This window comes from Dasypus novemcinctus, chromosome 8 (assembly GCF_030445035.2).
Source record: "Dasypus novemcinctus isolate mDasNov1 chromosome 8, mDasNov1.1.hap2, whole genome shotgun sequence".
Classification (NCBI taxonomy): domain Eukaryota; kingdom Metazoa; phylum Chordata; class Mammalia; order Cingulata; family Dasypodidae; genus Dasypus; species Dasypus novemcinctus.
The window spans coordinates 22,681,476-22,701,971 of NC_080680.1; the positions used below are offsets into that span (position 1 = coordinate 22,681,476).

General features: G+C 37.4%; 1 protein-coding gene across 4 annotated transcripts in view; it reads right to left on the minus strand.

Annotated features, from left to right (window-relative positions):
- Positions 1–20,496, minus strand: part of NAA35 (N-alpha-acetyltransferase 35, NatC auxiliary subunit) — a 107,458-nt gene that overhangs the window by 71,498 nt on the left and 15,464 nt on the right. For all 4 annotated transcript variants that reach the window (XM_004461536.5, XM_004461534.5, XM_004461535.5 and 1 more), the window contains exons 4-6: positions 16,007–16,121; positions 14,607–14,681; positions 12,338–12,505 (exon numbers count right to left, since the gene is read on the minus strand). In XM_004461536.5, the coding sequence (XP_004461593.2) occupies positions 12,338–12,505; positions 14,607–14,681; positions 16,007–16,121 (358 nt within the window). The remainder of the gene's footprint in view (positions 1–12,337; positions 12,506–14,606; positions 14,682–16,006; positions 16,122–20,496) is intronic.

Below are 20,496 nucleotides of genomic sequence, written 5' to 3' on the forward strand. Positions count from 1 at the left end.
AACTTTAAAGTATTCTCACATTCACAGATAAACATTAATAATTAATCCCTGATGACAGGGTTGCAAGACTTAGACAAAATTCCTACTTCAAAACTTATTAAGTAACGCCTGCTTATGCACTGTTAGGTGACCAAATAATTACGCAAAGTGATAGAAAAAACACATTCCCACTTCAATCCATTGTGAAGTAAAAAGTAAGTTACACAATACCCTCCTCATAATCATTTAAAACACTAACTCATTAACAAATTAAATTAAGTGGTTTGACAGACTCACTTTGAAGATGAATTTAACATCATCTAGCTGATTCGATTAAGGAGGCTTGCAATCTATTACAGGAATGTTTCTACTATATTACAATTCATATAGAAGTGTACATAGAAGCCTAATATAATGCAATTACAGAACTGGCCAGAACTACTGCAAAATTTCTGGGTTCTAAGAAAAGAACCAGTAAGTACCCACTTAAAGCTAGGAATTATAACTAACAAACAGGAAGAAAACACATCTCTGGCCAGAAGGAGCTCAGCTAAGATAATTATATGACTTATAGGATTGATTGGGTCTTCTAAAATTTCAAGTTGTGGTAAAAGCTATAAGCTTATTCTCTAGATAAAGTTTATATTCTATCTCTATTTGGACATCAAACAGAATGCTCAAATTTTACCTCTTTAAAAGAACTCTTGTTGTCCTCCAGAATTTACCAAACCACCACATGGAGCCAACTTCTAAATCCAGTTAACTCAGGCCAAAAACCTAGGCCTCAATTGTCATCTTCCCACACCCCATATCAAACAAACCCTGCTGGCTCCATCTTTAAGTTATAGCTGTAATCTAACCACTCTCATCTCTTTCACAGCTATCTCTAGTTCCCGTCATCATCTTCTCTCACTGCCTCCAGAGAGCTCCCCAACCATCTATACTTGTCCCTGCTTTCTTTTATTCTCCACCAGAGAGATCTTTTAAAGATAAGTTAGACCATGCCATTTCCCTACTCAAGATCCTTCACTAGTTTCCTACTTCAGAGTAAAATCCAAAATCCCACCATGGCCTATAATCCCACCAGCCGGTGGCCCTGGTCTCCCTCTCCAGTCTCATTTCCTACCATTCCTTGGTGTTCACTGCACTCTATTCAGACAGGCTGCTTTGTCCTCCTTCAAATACACTAAATACATTTTCTTTTCAGGGCCTCTCCACTTGCTGCCTCCCTATTCCAAAACGCTTTTCTTGAAAATATTTACAAAGCTCCATCCATTACAATATTCCAGCATTTTTTCCAATGCCAATTCCTTATATGGGTGTTTTCCCTGTGCACTACAGCTAAAACAGCACTTCATATCCTCTTACCTGCTTTACTTTTCTTCATGGAACTTATCACTCCCAGAATTGGGGCAAGAGATTTCTTCATGGAACTTACCACCCCCAGACATTGTATGTGTATTTGTTTACTTAGACATTGACTATTTGTCCCAAGAAATGTATAATCCATGCGATCAGGGCTTTTGTTGTATTCACTGCTTTATCTCCAGGGCTTAGATTATTTATTGAATGAATGAATGACTTATTCCAGGACAGAGGTCATCAACAAAAAAGGCAGATAACCTACTTAAATCCATCAGGCTGTCAAGAAGATACTCTGGGGAGTGGTGGGGACTACAGCATATGCCTCATCTAAAGGGAGCCAGCCAATTACCCTAATGAGGCCATGAATACAGGAAGTATGGTCAGGTTTCCTAAACTTCCAGAAGAAAAAACCTAGGTGTTTCTTTACTGTGAAATCTTCTGGTTTTTAAATATTAGCAATGAAATGAAAGTTATCTCTAGGTAAGGCAACATTGCATATACAAACAACTGCAAAACGACCTATAATCTCTATCTCTGAACTGCTAGTCTGTCAAGAAGATTCTAAAGTAAACAATTTTTCTGTGAGAATACCATAGGTTCTATGTGACAAAGACAAGCTTCAATCACAAGAATTTAATCTAAGTAATTGGAGGACTGAGAGCAAGGACGTTTTGCAGATAGATTGTTACCACTGAAAAATCACCACTGCAGCACTCTTGCTAAAGTAGCAAGAGTGAAATCAAATCAAAACCAGGAAGACCAGTTAGGAGACTATCCAATAGTCCCAGCAGAACAGATGGTGATTTGGTTTGGGAGTATAACAGTGGAGGTTGTGGGAAGCTGTCAAAATCAGGATATATTTTCAAAGTATACTCAGTATATATGATGGACTGGATGTGGGGTAGGAGGTTAACTGTGCAGTAAAGGATTATTTTTGATTTTTGGTGTGAATAACTGATACATGATAATGATATGGGGCAAAAGTCAAGAGGAACAAATTTAAGAGCAGAAATGGAGTACAATTTGGCTATACTATGCTTACAGTTTCTTTGGTCATCCAAGTGAAGATTTCAGGAAGGTACTTAGTTGAGTATGGAAGTCAGGGAAAGAACTGGGGCAAGAGATACAAATTTGGGCATTCAGTTAGTATTAAAAGTTACAGTACTAGAGAAAGCATACCCAGGAGGATTCCAACATTTAGAAGAGCAAGCAAAGGAAAGACTAACCAATGAAGCAGAAAGAAATCAAAGAGACTGGTAATCAAGATGATGGATAGAAAAATGTATTTCAAAGAATGTTCAACTGGGTCCAATGATGCTACTAGGCTAAAAAGGGAGGGGCGAGAAAATGGGTTTAGCTAGATGGATATCATTAAGAACGTTAAGACTAATGTCTGTGCAATAGTGAACAATGTCCAACTGGAATGGGTCAAGAGAGACTGAAAGAAAAAGTGGAGTAAGCAAATTAACAGCTCAATCAAGGAGTTTTTTTGTAACGTGTAAGAGAAGTGGGATTGCAAATATAAGAAGGCATGGGATTGAGAGAACATTAGTTTTCTAATGTTTTAAAGTGATGTTAAAACATGTTTATATGCCAATAAAAATAATCTAGTAGTGAAGGAGAAACTAGTAATTCAATACAAAAGAAGGTTTATATTATAATTGCAGTAGACCAAGAGAGGACAGAATCTAGATGACGGGGGCTAAGCGCAGATTGTTACAGAGATACTTTCATTTTTGGAGAGAAGGCAGAGTTATGTGGATACTAAAAACTTCTGATAGCAAGATGATGAGGTATTTCTAACTATATTTGATTGCATCTAATGTTTCAATAAAGTGGAAAGTAAGCTGAAGGTGAGGAGAGTTGGCAGCAGAGATGTGAGAAGGGAGAAAGAGACAAGGAAAAATCACCTTAGAGACTGGAAAAGCAAATTCACAAGTGTTGTAAGACAGGAGTGTCTCACAGTGTTGAGTGCCCATCTGAGATTTACAGTCCTAAAATTAAAGTGAGAACAGACACACAGATGTGGGTTTTCTCTAGCAGCCTTCTGCTGCTTGGGTGCAAGGAGAGAACAGGCAGATGGTTGGGGTTTTGCCAGTTAAGCAACACAAAAGATGAGAGGTACAAGAGAGTTAAAGGTATCTGAGAGACCTTAGCTCTGTGGAAAAGAGGACATGAGATAGAGAGAGGAATAAACCAGCAAGATCCATGGATTGAAGGTCTCTGTGGAAATGAAGGATAGTGGGAGTAAGAGAATCAGAGTAAATAAGACAGAATGTAAGTAGTAGCAATTAGAGGGTATTTGGGGAAACGGACTTTGGCCCAGTGGTTAGGGCGTCCGTCTACCACACGGGAGGCCCGCGGTTCAAGCCCTGGGCCTCCTTGACCCGTGTGGAGCTGGCCCATGCGCAGTGCTGATGCGTGCAAGGAGTGCCCTGCCACGCAGGGGTGTCTGTCCCCCGCGTAGGGGAGCCCCATGCGCAAGGAGTGCACCCATAAGGAGAGCCGCCCAGCGCGAAGGAGGGAGCAGCCTGCCGAGGAATGGCACCGCCCACACGTCCCATGCCTCTGACGACAACAGAAGCGGACAAAGAAACAAGACGCAGCAAAAAGACACAGAAAACAGACAATCGGGGGAGGGGAGGGGAATTAAATAAATAAAAAATAAATCTTAAAAAAAAAAAAGAGGGTATTTGGGGGTAAGTACATTCAGTGGGGCAAAATTTCTGTTCATTTATTCACTCATTCCTAAACCATGAGTTTTACTATGGGTAAAACTGCTTTTAGCTATAATGTCTTTTTTTTTTTTAAAGATTTATTAATTTCTCCCCCCACCCCATCTGCTCTCTCTGTCCATTTGCTGTGTGTTCTTCTGTGTCCACTTATATTCTCATCAGGCAGCACTGGGGATCTGTGTCTTTGTTGTGTCATCTTGATGTATCAGCTCTCCGTGTGTGTGGCACCACTCCTGGGTGGGCTGCAGTTTTGCACGGGGCAGCTCTCCTTGTGCAGGGGCCACTCCTTGTGCGGGGGCATCCCTGCATGGGCCCACACTCCTTGTGTGCAGCAGCACTGCACGTGGGCCAGCTTACCAAACGAGCCAAGAGGCCCCGGGTATCAAACCCTTGGACCTCCTAGGTGGTAGGAAGACGCTCTACCTGTTAAGCCACATCTGCTTCCCTATAATGTCTCATTAATCTCCTTTAATCTGGAATAGTTCCTCTGTTGTTTGTCTTTCAAGCCCTGCCATTTTGGAATAGTATAGGCAAAAGTTATTTTGCAGTTATGTTTCTCAACATGGTTTTGCCTGATGCTGCTTCACGATGAAATTCAAGATAGATGTACATTTGATAGAGACGCCAGAGAAATGATGCTATAGCATTCTTTCGGCACTGTAGCAGGAGGCACACAATATCAATCTGGCTCATTACTGGTGATGCTAACTCTGGTCACTTGGCTAATGTGGTGACTGACAAGTTCTCCACTGTAAAATTACCAATTTTCTCCTTTGTAATTAATAAATTGTGGGTGGAAAGCATATGAGTTGTGGTAGAAGACTAGGTACATATCCTGTGTCTCATACTTCTGCCCAATAATTAGATCCTTCAATGATTCTTGCCAGAGGTAATTAAGCACAGCCCATACTCGTAACAAGATACTACACAGTCAGTCAGTATGAAGTAGATCTACCTACATGTGTTGGTATGTACAAAGTATTCTCTACTGTCTAGGGGGAAAAAGTTATAATTTATAGAATCCAAATTAAGTAAGACATACATGTATACAGTGCACATATAATAGAAAATATTTTTAAGGATACACACCAAATGGGTGTTTACTTTTTCCCAGTAGAACCAGGAACTTTCACAGTTTTATTTTTGTGTTTGTTAAAACTATGTCCAAAAACTTAAAATTAAAAAAATTATGTCCAGCCACAAGTAAGAGAAAAATCCAACTATAGTGTCTTAAGTGATGCAGACTCTTATCATCTCAAATAACAATTATAAGTAATTTCTGATACTGGTTCAGATGCTCAACCACATCAGCAAAAATTTAAGTGCTTTCTATCTCCACCATCCTAAGCTCTTTATCTTAGATTTTCACATTTGTCACTTCATGTTCACAAATGAAGCAGTGCCTCCAGATATCACATTAATGTTCACAGAAAATGACAGAAGGGATAGTATCACCATCTATTTTTATTAAGAAAACAAAAGAACTGCAAGCAAATACCATAACACAGTAGCATACTGGGGATGCTCAAGGAACAGCAATGGGTATGATAAACTGAGAAAGGGAGCCCACATCACTCTGGAGCTCCTAAGTCCTGCAAAGAGTTTGAATTTACTCTGAGATGAGAAAGCTTTGAGCACAGAATGTCATGATCTGGCTTTAATTTTGAAAAGATCACGTGGTTGTTGAGCCCAGAATAGCTTATACTGAAGTTTAGAAACCAGTAAGAAAGTTATGGAAGAGTTCAGCTGAAGAGAGTGTGGCCTAGAGTAGGGTATGTTGGTAAAGGAAGTGAGAATGGTCAGATTCTAGAGTTCTGAGAGTTGGCAGCATTTTCTAAGAGACTGTTTATGGGTTGATAAAAGAAGTCAAAGATGACTCTAAGGTTTCGGGTCTAAGCATATGAAAATTGCAATTACTGAGTGGAAGACAGAAAAGAGCAAAATGTATGTTCAATGAATAGGGGTGAACTAGAAGCTCAGTTTTGGGAGTGTTAAGTTCAAGATGCCTATTAAACATCCAAATGGAGATGTTAAGTAGGCAGCTAGATTCCTATGTCTAGAGTTCAAGGAAAGGTCCAGGAGAGATAATCGAGCAATGTTTAGATACGGAAAAGTTGATAAATCAAGAACTGAACATGAAAGAGCTAAATAATGAATGGTTTTACAGAGGCCAAGCAAAAAAAAAGTGTTTCAGCAATTATTCATGGTATTCAATGCTATAGATAAAGAGAGAGATTAAAAAATTAGACTACTAGCTCTACCAGCCTATCAGTTGATGGTGACCTTGACTTCAGGGAACTATCTAAAGGGGGGCAAAGACGTGGATGTACCACAATTCAGTGGTAAAATGCAAAAACTGACCACAGTATTGTTAAAACTGGTATACAATTTAGAGTAAAAGAGGATACCATTAATCATGCTAGGAGAAAAGGTGCAAACAAGAACTGCTCCATGCAAACCATGATATATAGACTCCAGCTATAACTAAAGAATACACTAAGAAAGGGCAGAGAAGAAAACTAAACTCTGGAATACGTGGTACAATTTAAAGTATGACTTTGCCGTGAAAGGATAAGGAGAACAGAAAAGGATACAGAAGCACAGGATAATGAAAGAGGATTATATATTCAGGGCTAGCCGAACTATAATATGCCAGGGGCAGAAGAAGGATGAGCAATAAAGCTTGGTGCTGCAATCAGCTCACAAGAGGTTGGCTCGAAGGGAAGGAAGGTAACACAGAACTTTACGAAATAAAGAACAGAGAGAGAGACACAAGAAAGGAGATAAAGATGGGAGCAGGGGACTCACAGCTTCTGGAACTGAGAGAGTCTCGACCCTAGTTTCCACCTCTTATTTATTGAAAACTACCAAGCAGCTGTTTGCTATTAGAACTGCTACATCATCTACAATAATACGGAACAACTGCAATATCTACAATAGAACAGGTGTAACATTTACAATAAGGAACAGGTAAGCCGATTTCTCACAATAGCTTGGACCATATCATAAACAGAGTTATACTAAGGGTTTTGAAATGTATACCATGTAGACAGAAGGAAAAATGCAGTATTTTCCCTACACCTCTTGAAATTATATTAAATGACAGATGACAGAATTAAAAGTTATAAACCCCAAAGGACAAAGAGAATGGGAGACAACAAAAAAGATACATAAAGTAATTTATGGAAGATGTAAAGTAAATAGACAAAAGATAACTGACTTAGAGTAGGAAAAAAGCCACACTGATGCTAATAAGAAAAGTAATGAACAAGAAAACATTCAGGAATTAAAAGCACTAGACACCTTTAAAAGTTGAGGTGTGAGGCTATAATGAGAAACTGGATGCCCAAAAAGGAGCACTCAGATTCCCATCCGTACCACCCACACAGCACAGCAGTGATTTGCCTGCTATTTTATTCCCAGCACATGCCACAGTGCCTGGCACATACTAATTCAATGAATAAATAGAGGACAGATCAGGGACATGCAAACTTTTCCTTAAAGGGCCAGATAAGTATTTTAGGCTTTGTAGACCAAGTGGCAAAACAGAGGATTCTATGTAGATACTTAAATAACCATTAAAAAAAAAAAAAAATACAGAGATCACTCTTAGCTGAAGTGTCATTAAAAAACAAAACAGGGACCAGAGTTGGCTCAAGCACCAGGTGCCTCCCTCCCACATGGGTGGTCCCAGGTTTGGTTCCTGTGCCTCCCAAAAAAAGACGACTAGCAGTAATGAACAGATACAGAGAGTAGACAGAATGCAAAATAAGGAAGAGGGAGAAAAATATAAATAAAATACATCTTTATGTGGAGAAGTAGGAGCCTGTGACCACCCCCACCCAAGAGGAAAATTCCACAGCCCCCTAACCGCCTATATCTCGCTTCTGTAACAAGCTTGCTCGACTGTAAAACCTTATCTCAAGGCCTCCTCCTGTAGAAAGTCTCCTCAGCCCCTGCCAAAAGACCAACCTGACCCAGACCCTTGTAAACAACAAGAACTCCCCGACCGCTTGTCTCCCCTGATAGAATTCCCAGCGCTTGATTAACCACAAACACCTGCTTCTGTACATGCTTGCTGGCTGAGCTATTGCCCCCCGCCCTGAACCTAAAAGCCTATATAAGCAAACTACCCCCTGCGACTCGGGGCTGCTCTCTTCTTTGCATAGGATGAGGCAGTTACAGCGTGGCTAATAAAGCTCTCAATTAGAACTTTATTCAGAGTTTGAGTCTGGTTGATATCACTGGTCTATAACATTTACAACAACAACAACAACAAAAACCAGGCAGCAGATTTGGCCTGCAGGCTGTAGCTTGCTGACCTTAGGTTTATACGATTTGCTGATGGATTAGATATGGGGTATAGGAGAAAAAGAAGAGTCAATGATGACTCCAAAGGTTTTGGTCTGCAAAACCTGAAGAATGGAGAAGTTCCATTTGGCAAGATAGAAAAGACAACAAAAAGAATACACTGTAGATAAGGACAAGATCTGGAGCTCAGTTTGTTAATGCCAAGTTTGAGATAAACATCAAAGTGAAGATGTAGAATAGGCTCATCTATGAGTATGAGGTTCAGGGAACAGGTTGGATATAACTACAATGAGGTGTAGCAAGCAAAAGAGGAAGGAAGATGGAAGTATTGGAAGGGAGTGACTGCAATGATGGAAGATAGAATTTAAATTCAGAAAAGAAGAACAAGAGCACAATAACAGTGAAAAAGTAATATGATCAACAGATTAAAGTCCAGGTGGGGTTGAAGAACTACAGGACTCAGGACACAAGTAAGTTAAAAAGAGGTGGTGGGGGAAGCGGCTGTGGCTCAGTCGACTGGGTTCCTGTCTACCATATCGGAGGCCCTGGGTTCGCATTCCAGGGCCTCCTTGTGAAGGCAAGCTAGCTTACGCCCACAGAGAGCTGACGGCCCATGCCTGTGGAGAGCTGACAGCCCACGCCTGTGGAGGGCTGGCACAGCAAGACGATGAAAGAAAGGGAGACACAGAAGAACACACAGCGAATGGACACAGAGAGCAGAAAGCAAGCAAGCTGCGAGGAGGGATAAATTAGAAAAAAAAAAAAAAAAGAGGTGGTGGTACAAGAAATGGATGCTTCAAACTGAGATCATTAAGAGGTTGCAATTAATAGTAATGAATACGTCTAAAATATGGTTATTAAAGAGATGATTGTTAAAGCTTTCAGAGAGAAATCTGCGTCACACATAAAGGATGAGGATGGTAATACTGAAATTAGAAAACCAATAGATCAATGCTTTCAATGTTCTTAGGGAAATTATTTTCCAACCTAGAATTCTATTACAACCAAACTATCAATCAAGTTTGAGGGTAAGAAAGAAATTTTCAGATATACTAGGTATCAGAAAAATTTTCGGCCCCTCTCCCCCAGTAATTAGAGATGCTCCACCAAGAAAAGTAATACGTGAACAATGACAAAGGCCTAAGAACCAGGTAACAAGGGATCTAACAAAGAGAGAGAACAGACATTCACAGGAGAATGGGAAAGAGAAAACTGGGAAGACAACTATGTAGCGGGCAAGTGGTCCAGACTAAAGCTAGAGAACATAAGTCTCCAATAGGAGCTTTCCAAAGATACATATACAAATGATAGATTACCTGATGTGTTTCACAATAATGGGATGGGGAGAATACAAGACACATACAAAGAAAACTTAAAATCACAAAGCAGCAACAATTACTACCTCCAAGAAAAACAAGTCTGAGGAACAAAATGTAAGCATATACTACTTTGACTCATCCATCATTATTACTTATTCAATCACAATGTCAGCACTAAATAATGACAACCAAAAATTCTGAATTAACTATGGAGGTGGGTAGTGTATGAAGGCTATTAATAGATCCTTATATGCCATAGTTAAAAACAGTTAACTCCTTAAAGCCAGAAATTAGAATACGTTTATTATCCGAATATATGGAAGTAAATAGTAGGGAAAAAGCTAAAAGAACTGAGTATTGCTACGGAATGGATAAGGGAAAAGCAGAGGACTTCAATATCATTATGTCAACTTTACATACATGTATTACTGCTTTTATTAAAACACACACTCCAGTAGAAGGTTTCAAATAGCAAAACTGAATACAACCATATTACCTATACTTAAGGAAGATAACTGTTGGTCACATGAAAAAGTAAGTAGAGAAGAGACTGGGCCAGAAAGACCAGTTCAGAAATTCTCACAGGCTCTTAACCAAAAAGGTGACAAAGGCATAAACTAAAGCAGGAACAATGTGAGAAAGAAGCAAAAACAAAAAAGCGCCCAGATTCAAGTACTTTTGCAAGGTAAAAACAAAAGGATCTGGATATTGGGGGAAAAATAAAAGAAGTAATCAAAGGCAAGACTAAAGATACAATTTGGCAAGACACAGAATTACAAGAGGAAAAATATTTGATAATGGAATAGTGGTTCCCTAAGGCAGAGATGTTTTTAGGAAGCTCTGTTCAGGAGTTAAAACAAAGTTGGAGACATATCTGAGAAAAAAAAAATATCAGCACTGATTAAGAGCTTTAAAAGGATTCATTTCAAATAAATGACTTGTTCATAATTGTGCAATTTACTCTCCAATTGTTCAGGAAAAAGAAATACATACATTGTACATGCATACATACATGACAGAGAGCAAGTGAAAAAGTAAATGGGCCATATATTGTAACAGCTGAATATGTGTAAGAAGTATATTTGAATTTTGTGCTGTTACTACAAATTTTCTGTAAGTTTGAAATATTTCCAAATAAAAAGTTTAAGATTAAAAGGAGAAAAATCATGACTATTCATAGTATGCACATATGTATGAGTGCCTGTTTTCTGACCCTCATTGACATGCTATGTTATAAAAAATTTCTAATTTTTACCAATAATGGGTAAAAAATGGAATATCGCAATTTTAAATTTACATTTCTCTTAAGTGAGGTTAAGCATATTTTCATGTTTAAAGGCCATTTTCTGTAAGCTATCTTCTGATTTTTTAATGATCTTTTACACTTGAAACATTCCATCTATATGGAATTGATGTGAAATGATAAAAGCATTTTTCAAGAATGTTAACCACTCTTATTCCAGATCTATTTGTTAAATGAATCCTTTCCTTGCCACACTAATATTTCATTATGGTTTGTTTCATTAAAACATAACATACATAAAGCATGTAAATGTACTGATCTTTATTGTACAGTTTAAAGAATTGTTACCTAAGTATATATCCCTGTAACTATCCTAAAAGAAGGAGAACATTTTCAGTATCCTAAAAGATGCCTTCATGCCCCTTCCAACTCATGCCCTGCTGATTTTTAATGCTCTTTTTGGTCCACTTTGAGAATATACACACTTTAAATAGTTTGTATTTCTCTTCTCAATTATTAATTCAAACTAATCTTTCCTTTCATCCAAACAGGTCTGATTTTCCATAACAAAATCAATTATCAATTCGGATATGTAGCTAAATAACAAATGAATGCGTAAAAAGTAGATGGTATTTCATAAACAACTTACAAGTTGTACATTTCAAATGTGGATAATCATATTAGATATATTTAATTATTCTCACATATATAATATAAATTTAGAAAAAGCTTTACATACTATACACTGAACCACTATGTGAACCTAAGATATTTATTTTGGATCAGCCAAAGGGTTTAAAAGAATTTCAACAAAGGTAAGAGTAAACAAAAATTACTTATCAAAAATTCCAAATGCTATCACATTTTCTCTTACAATTAGCATCTGAAATCATATTTTTCTATGATGAGAAAAAAAACCTATGTCTAAAACTCACAACACTTCCTTGGGGTCAGGTACTTATTGTGAACTGGAGGACAATATTTATACCCTAAAATATTTTGCATACCTTTGTTTTCCTTAGCTCCCTCTTATCCAAAGAAAGTATAGCATTTCTGTTTTATAATTTATAAGAGACCTGAGGTCATAAGCCGTCTCTTCTATTTTCTTTGTGAATTCCCACAATATCCAGAACAGTACTCTGCACATAATGGATACTCAATGAACAGTACTGACAGAAAGAACATAATACTAAGATGAAAGCCCTTTCTTGGAGAGAATTGGATTACTTTAGCCAATATATTTTTAACAGCAGTAGTATTTCTTTTAAAAACCATTTTTAATTATACAAACAGATAAGAATACTTATTATAAAGTCATTTAAATATTCCATGGTAAATAAGGTGATTAAGGAGCTTTATGAGATAACTGAATTGTAAAATCTTACCTCTTCAAAAACGGCAGCTTTATTTACTTTTTCCCTTGCAATGTCACAGATTTTCAAGATTCCCAGAGCAAACGCTTTCATGGCAGGGTCTTCTATGAAGTCTGGATTATGAATATAAAGGCACGTAAATACTGTCTGTGCCAAGGAATGGCCTTCTAACCACGTTATCTATAAAGAAAGAGTGTACTTGTTTAAGGGTGGTACAGAGAATCTGTAGTCTAAATTGATCCAAGCATTCAAATGCCAGTGTGTCCCAGACCCAAATAAATATGATTCATCACAAGATTCAGCAGAGGACTAGGAAATGTTGGAAAAGACAAAAGAGTTAGAATTCAATTTAAAAAATCATATATCAAAAATATAATTAGCTATTCATGGGACATATTCTCAGATTAAATTCAGTTTGCAATATATTTAAAGACTAATGAAATCAGAGTGCCTCCTGATGTAGCATCAGAAAGCAACCAAGTCCATAATGTAGTCAAAAATATATAAACTGGGAATTCACAATTTTAAAACAGAATTCTTAGCCATTCATTCAACACTTCTTTTGCATCCCCACCACCAACCCAACAAAGAACATTATATCTCACCTAGACTATTGCAAGAAACTACGCAATGGTCTTCCTGGCTCCCATCTCTAATTCAATATCCCCAACCAGAGGGATCTATCTAAAACACAAAGATAATCATTCAACACTATTTTACTGAATGGCTGCCATATGCCAGGTATCATATGCTAGAAGTTGGGAATACCAACAACAGTCAAAATTGAGTAACTACTAGATCCTAACTACATACTATACTAGGTGTTTCAATATTTATCTCATTTTCTCCTCTTTTCACCATATTGGGACACACAGAAAGTTTAAATAATTTGCCCAAGTTTATATAGTTATATTTTACACTGAAGCCCAAGAATTCTACACCAGAACAAGACACATGCTACTACATTATAAAATGAGATATGCCCATGAAAAAAACACTATAAAGTATGTATCTGTATTACCAGTGTGCAGAAGAAAGACTTTCAAGTCTAAAACCATCTGCTTGTTATGGCCAAGCTTTTCAAAAATAGTTCCAAGAGTCTCACAGAATGAATCCACAACTGCGGCAAAAATCCTCCTTTCCTCCCTCTATTTATCCTTCCCTTCCTCTCCACTACTTCTAACTATTCCTTCACTCCTCCCACTGTCCTCCCTGCCAAACTTCAGTCATAGGCAGATATTCAAGATTCCCCAAACACTTTCATATTGCCATGCCTATGAAAAATACTTCCTTTGTCTGAATTAGTCACCCCTCCCATCATATGCCTACCATCCTTCAGTATCTCAGGCCAGGATGGCTTCCTTTCCCTCCCAGACATCATTAACCCCTCTTCTCTGTTTCCACAGCACCATTATAAAAACATTTACATTTGTCAGAATTGTTTTCAAGTCTACCCCTAGCAATCTCTGTCTCTTCTCCTATCCCACCAGAACTGTAACTCCTCAATGGCAATAGAGATATCTCTGAGGGAAAGAGACAGCTATGGAGGCAGAAGGACCAGGATGAGGATTCTGGCTAAGCCCCCTCCTAGGACTCTACTCCAAGGTAAATAAGATATAAAGCTGATGTAAGACCTAAGTGAAAAATATATAAACATGTAAAAAAGGATTTATATGCACTGGAATCAATGAATTTTACTGAATGAAAAAATAAATTTTACATATTTCCATGGATGATGATTTAACAAAGTTTAAAAAGAAAGGGATAGTAAAAGCAAGGAAAAGAAAAGCAGTACATGAGTATTTTTCTAAAATTAAACAACACTTTTCAGGGAAGACAAAGTAAGCAGCATTTATAAATCACTAAAAAACAGTTAACAACAATTTATCCTAAATTAAAAAAAAAAAAAAAAAAAATCTGTCCAAAACCAACCCAAAGCTCTCTGTTTCAATTCTAAGATTATTTCATGGAACTCTCCAATTACAGATTTGTATCCATGGGTACCTTAAAAACAAAAACGGTACCCTGGACAATGGCTATATTATCTTCATTAGAAAATATCCTTCACCCAGTAAATTGGAACTTCCAAAATTAATCAGGTGGAGATGTGAAATACTGTTTTCCAGGACATAACATGGTCTGCTAATTTTATGCATTATCTTGCTAGGTCCAGCAACATTACAGATATTTCATACTCAATGCTGGTGTGTATACTTTTAAATTGAAAAATTCAGATAAATCACAGTTTTCAATAAACCAATATTCTTATTTTAACTCTTACCAAACAGCAAAAACAGGTATCCATTATCCCTATCAATTCAGGCAAGGTGAGCTCTTTAATTTTAATGGTGCCATCCTAAAAAGGGGAGAAATGTGACATATAAGCAGAAATTTTTAAAAAATTTATGATTAGTAGGCACCTCAGCATTTTGGCAATCAAAAGTTAAAAACTTAAAACAGCAATTCTAAGAAAACTATTATACCATTTGATAACATTAAAATACCAAATTAACTCTATTTCTAAATGGAACACATCTTAAATCAGACCTTAAAAATCTAAGCCTAATTTCCAAGAAAACAAAGGCTTTATAAAGAAAAGTCAAACCAGCAAGTATTTTAAAAGCAATTTAACCCTTTCCCTGCCACTGCCAGGTCATGCAGAAGCTCAGATGGATTCAAGATTCAGCTCCACCCATAACCCACCACCATAGCTAAGAAAGGCATTGCTGCTAGAAGTAGAATAGACATTAACACTGCTTTACAAGAGGCACTGAAAACTGCCCTCATCCACAATGATGCAACATGCACAATCTGCTGCCAAAGCCTTAGGTAAGTGCCAAGCCCATCATGAATGCCTGTATCCAACTGTAATGAGACTACATATGACAAGTTGGTGCCCTTTGTGCTGAATAATTAAAGTTGACAATAAGAAACTAGGTGAATGGGTAGGCCTCTGTAAAATCAAGAGAGGGAAAACCCTGTAAAGTGGTTGGTTACAGTTGTGTGGTTCTTAAGGACTATAAGCAAAGAATCTCAGGTCCAAGGATATCATCAAAAAATACTTTAAATACAAAAACGAACAAATAACTCTGCTCTCAAAAAAAAAATGGTTTTAAGCATTAATAGATATAATCATTTTAATTAACTGAAACTAGTTACCAAAAAAAAATAGAACATCTAAAAAATTTTTTCCCTTAAACTGGGAATACTTGCAAATTTTGCTTACAATACCCATTTGCTTAGCAAATCTTTCCTTCATAAAACATACAAAATTAAACTCCGTGGCAATTATGCATGTACTTTTACATCAATTCTCATTTTATAAATTTCATGTTCACTACCGTAACATTTTACATAATATAGTAATATATAAAATCCAATTCCTAAGCTAATTATCCCAGTAGTTGAACATGTACTCAGATGCTTTCAAAATTTACAACAAGAAAACATATAAATGCACAAATTTAGAGCAAGCTTTAAATGAACACCTCAAACAGTTGCCAAATTTCAATAGGAGAAGAAAGATAACGTTATAACTAATTTTTATATATCTAGGCATATTTTAAAGAAAACTATACTTTAAGCTAATACACTAAGCTTGATTTTCATTACTAACTGGAACGTTTTAATATATATGTAAAATAGGAAAAGATAAAACACAAAAAGTACAATAGTGACTACCTTGATAGCTTGTTCAAAATTGAGAACTTTTCGGTTAACCTGGTTTCCAATCATGCCAGCATCCATCTTGGGATCCATCATTTCAATGGCAGACATAGCTTCAAAAAGGCCAAATCTGCAAATGAAAAAATATGTCCCCACAAATTGTTTTTGAATAAGTATACTTACCCAGATTCCTATAATGGTAGAAAAATTATTACACAGTACTTTCAGTAACTACAATATTCTCTGTATCCTCTCTTCCCAAATTGCTAAAACTTTTATTTCAATTAAAGCTTCCTTTCATAATTTCTCCGTATACTAGCCATTCAAATTATTTTAAGTGCACTTTGGGGCAAAAAGAATTAAAATCAAAGATGATTCTTTTATGCTTCTTTTTAAAAAGTTGTGCATTAGAACTTTGTGGATAAAAGACATTGGCGGATAATGGATTTCACTTTGCCTTTCTTAAGCTATTTTCTATAACAAACATTTAAGAAGTCATGATTGGGGGAAAGCAGATGTGGCTCAAGCAATTGGGCTCCCATCTACCATACAGGAGGTCCAGGATTTGATACCCAGGGCCTCCCAGTGAAGGCAAGCTGGCCAGTGTGATGAGCTGGCCCATGCAGAGTGCTGGCTCATGCAGAGTGCTGGCCTGCACAGGAGTGCTGGCCCACGTGGCAAGCTGGTGCAGCAAGATGAAGCAACAAAAGGAGACACAAAGGAGAGACAAGAGGGAGCTGACGTGGCGGAAGAGAATGATCGCCTCTATCCCACTCCATAAGGTCCGAAGATTGGTTCCCAGAGCCACTTAATGAGAATATAAGCACTCACAGAAGAACACACAACAAATGGACACAGAGAGCAGACAATGAAGGGAGGGGGGGGAAAATAAATCTTTTTTAAAAGTCATGTTTTGAATAATCATTGTCAAATGCAACTTTACATTTCCTTTATATCTTAAAAGTCCAAGAAATATGGCACATTACAGCCTACAATAACCCAAGAGTCTGGTAATGCCATAATGAAAAATAATCTAGATATCCTGACGGTATGGTATTTGTGGCTAATTGCCATAAAAGCAGAGAGCTGTGATGCAATTGTAGACTGATTAGCAAGCCTAAAGAAATGGGAGAGGAAGACAATCCTAAAAGAAAGTATGGTCATCAAATGACTGACTTCATATTTTGCTTAGTCTTTAGATGACCAGGAAAATAAAGAAATCTGCTCAGGAAAAAAGCAGCAGTTAAGACATTATGGCAACACTCTTTCTCTGCAATCCCTCTAGTGTCCTACTATATTGACAATTGATCACATAAGGATATTGTTGAAAACGATTCATGTCTATAAATTTAACTCAATGCTAATCAAAACCCAAATATTTTTCAAAGAGCCTGCAAAGCCAAAAGAGAAAATATGCAAGAATATAAGAGAATTTTTTTCAATAGAAAATAAAGTAACAAACTTTACTATAAAGATGTAGTAAACGTAATGCATTCTAGAATACACAAATCAATGGGAAAGAATATAGACAGCCCAAATCCAAATTTCCGAGGGATTTATGATAAAGGCAGGAAAACAGTGTATTAGTCAATAAAGGCTTTAAAGAAAAGTGGTTAATCATATGGAAAAAGTTAAATCTTTGATTTACAGAGTTTGAAAAACTAAATCCCAGACCTATTTAAATGCTAAACTTAAAAAAAACTGCTCGACAATTTACAAAGATGCTAAAAGGGAAAAAACTGGTAACTTCAAATATATAAAATTTTTATGTATAGTAAGCCAAAGGTTATTAAAATACTATCAAAATCTAGGGGAAATATTTTTAATGTAATATATAACAGACCAATTTTCTTATGAAGATAGATGCAAAAATTCTCAACAAATACTAGCAAGTCAAATCCAAAAGCACACTGAAAGAATGATATGATCAAGTGGGATTTACTCCAGGTAGGCTAGGATGGTTCAACATAGGGAAATCAATTAATATAATACATCACACCACTAACAGAACAAAGGGGAGGAACAAAAACTACATTATCATCTCTACTGACACCGAAAAGGCATTTGACAAAATCTAGCTGACAAGGATGCCCATTGTTACCACTGTTACTCAGCATAGTCTTAGAAGTTCTAGCCAGAACAGTTAAGCAAGAAAAAGAAATAAAAAGCATCCAAACTGGAAATGAAGTAAAACTTTCACTATTTGCAGATGTCATGATCCTATATATACACAGTGCTAGAAAATCCACAAAACTGCTAGAGCTAATAAACAAATACAGCAAAATGGTGGGGTACAAGATCAACACACAAAAATCATCAGTAATGAGCAATCTGAGGATGAAATCATTACAAAAATCCCATACATAATTGCAACTAAACGAATGAAGTACTTAGGAATAAATGTAACCAAGTATGTAAAAGACTTATATACAGAAACTTTGTACAAAAGAAACTTTCTTGCTGAAAGAAATCAAAGAGAACCTAAATTACACTTTGTAGCAGTTTGATATGGTCTATCAATTCCAAAAATAGTTATTGGACTATGTTTATAAACTAGTCTGTCTGAGATTTCACTTTTACTTGTTTAAATTATGATTAGGGCTTTGATTGGGCCACATCAGTAGGGTGTTCAGTCCCCACCCCTTGGTGGGTGGGGGCTCACAGATAAAAGACATGGCAAAGGACAGAGTTGAGAGTTTTTGAGCTGGAGCCTGGGAAGTGAATACACAGGAGAAAAACACAGAGGAGTAGAGATGGCTCCCTAAACACAGCAGAAGCCCCAGGGAGAGAGACAGACCCATTCACCTGATAGTCTACAGCTGGCCTTGTGGAGAGAGCACATCAGCTGAGCCCAGGGAGAAACAGAGGCCCAGAAGAGAGGCCTGAACTCTTGGAAGATGTCAGCAGCCACCTTGCCCCAACACGTGGCAACAGACTTTGGTAAGGGAAGTAACTTATGCTTTATGGCCTGATAACTGCAAGCTTCTACCTCAAATAAACACCCTTTAAAAAAGCCAACAGATTTCTGGTATTTTGCATCAGCACCCCTTTGGCTGACTAATACACACTTAATCTTAACTAACAGGCCGAGAAGCCATTAAAGAAGACCTAAAATAATGGAAAGACATCCCATGCTCATGGAATGGAAGGCTAAATATTGTTAAGATGTCAGTTCTACACAAAACAACTTAAAGATTCCACACAAATGTGGATAAGTGTGGGAGGGGGAGAGGATGGGGCATATAGGAAGCCCCTTTATATTTTTATGTAACATATATGTAATCAAAAGCTTCTTTAAAATTAAAAATTTTTTTAAAAAAGATTCAACACAATGCTAATCAAAATTCCAACAGCCTTCTTTGCAGAAATGAAAAAAACCAACCAAATTTATATGGAAGGATAAGGGGCCCCGAGTAGCCAAAAACATCTTGAAAAAGAACAAAGTTTGAGGACTCACACATCCTGACTTTAAACAATATTACAAAGCTACAGTAGTCAAAATAGCATAGCACTGACACAAGGACAGAAATACAGACCAATGGAATAAAAATCAGAGTTCAGAAATAGATCCATGGCCAATTGATTTGACAAGACTGTAAAGTCCACTCAATTCAGAAAGAATAGTCTCTTCAACAAATGGTGCTGGTAGAACTGGATATCCATATGCAAAAGAATGAAGGGGGACCCCTATCTCATACCATGTATAAAAGTTAACTCAAAATAGATCAAAGACCTAAATATAAGAACCAGGACTATAAAACTCATAGAAGAAAACGTAGGAAAGCATCTTCAGGACCAAGTGTTAAGCAATGGGGTTTTTTTAGATTTTATATCCAAAGCAAAAGCAACAAAAGAAAAAAAGAGATAAATGGGACCTCCTGAAAATTAAAAACTTTCCACTGTAAAAGACCTTATCATGAAAGTAAAGGAGGCGGCGGACTTGGCCCAGTGGTTAGGGTGTCATTCGTCTACCACATGGGCGGTCCGCGGGTCAAACCCTGGGCCTCCTTGACCCATGTGCAGCAGGCCCATGCACAGTGCTGATGCACGCAAGGAGTGCCCTGCCACGCAGGAGTGTCCCCCGCGTAGGGGAGCCCCACACGCAAGGAGTGTGCCCCGTAAGGAGAGCCGCCCAGCGTGAAAGAAAGTACAGCCTGCCCAGGAATGGTGCCGCACACAAGGAGAACTGACGCAACAAGATGACGCAACCAAAAGAAACACAGATTCCCATCCCGCTGACAACAACAGAAGTAGACAAAGAAGATGCAGCAAACAGACACAGAGAACAGACAACCGGGGTGGGTGGGGGGGAAGGGGAGAGAAATAAATAAATAAATCTTTAAAAAAGAAAGTAAAGGGAAACTTACTCAATGGGAAAAAAATATTTGGAAACTACATTCTGCTAAGGGTTTAATATCCAGAATATATAAAGAAATCCTACAACTCAACAATAAAGACAGATAACCCATTTTAAAAAATGTACAAAAGTGAATAGGCATTTCTCC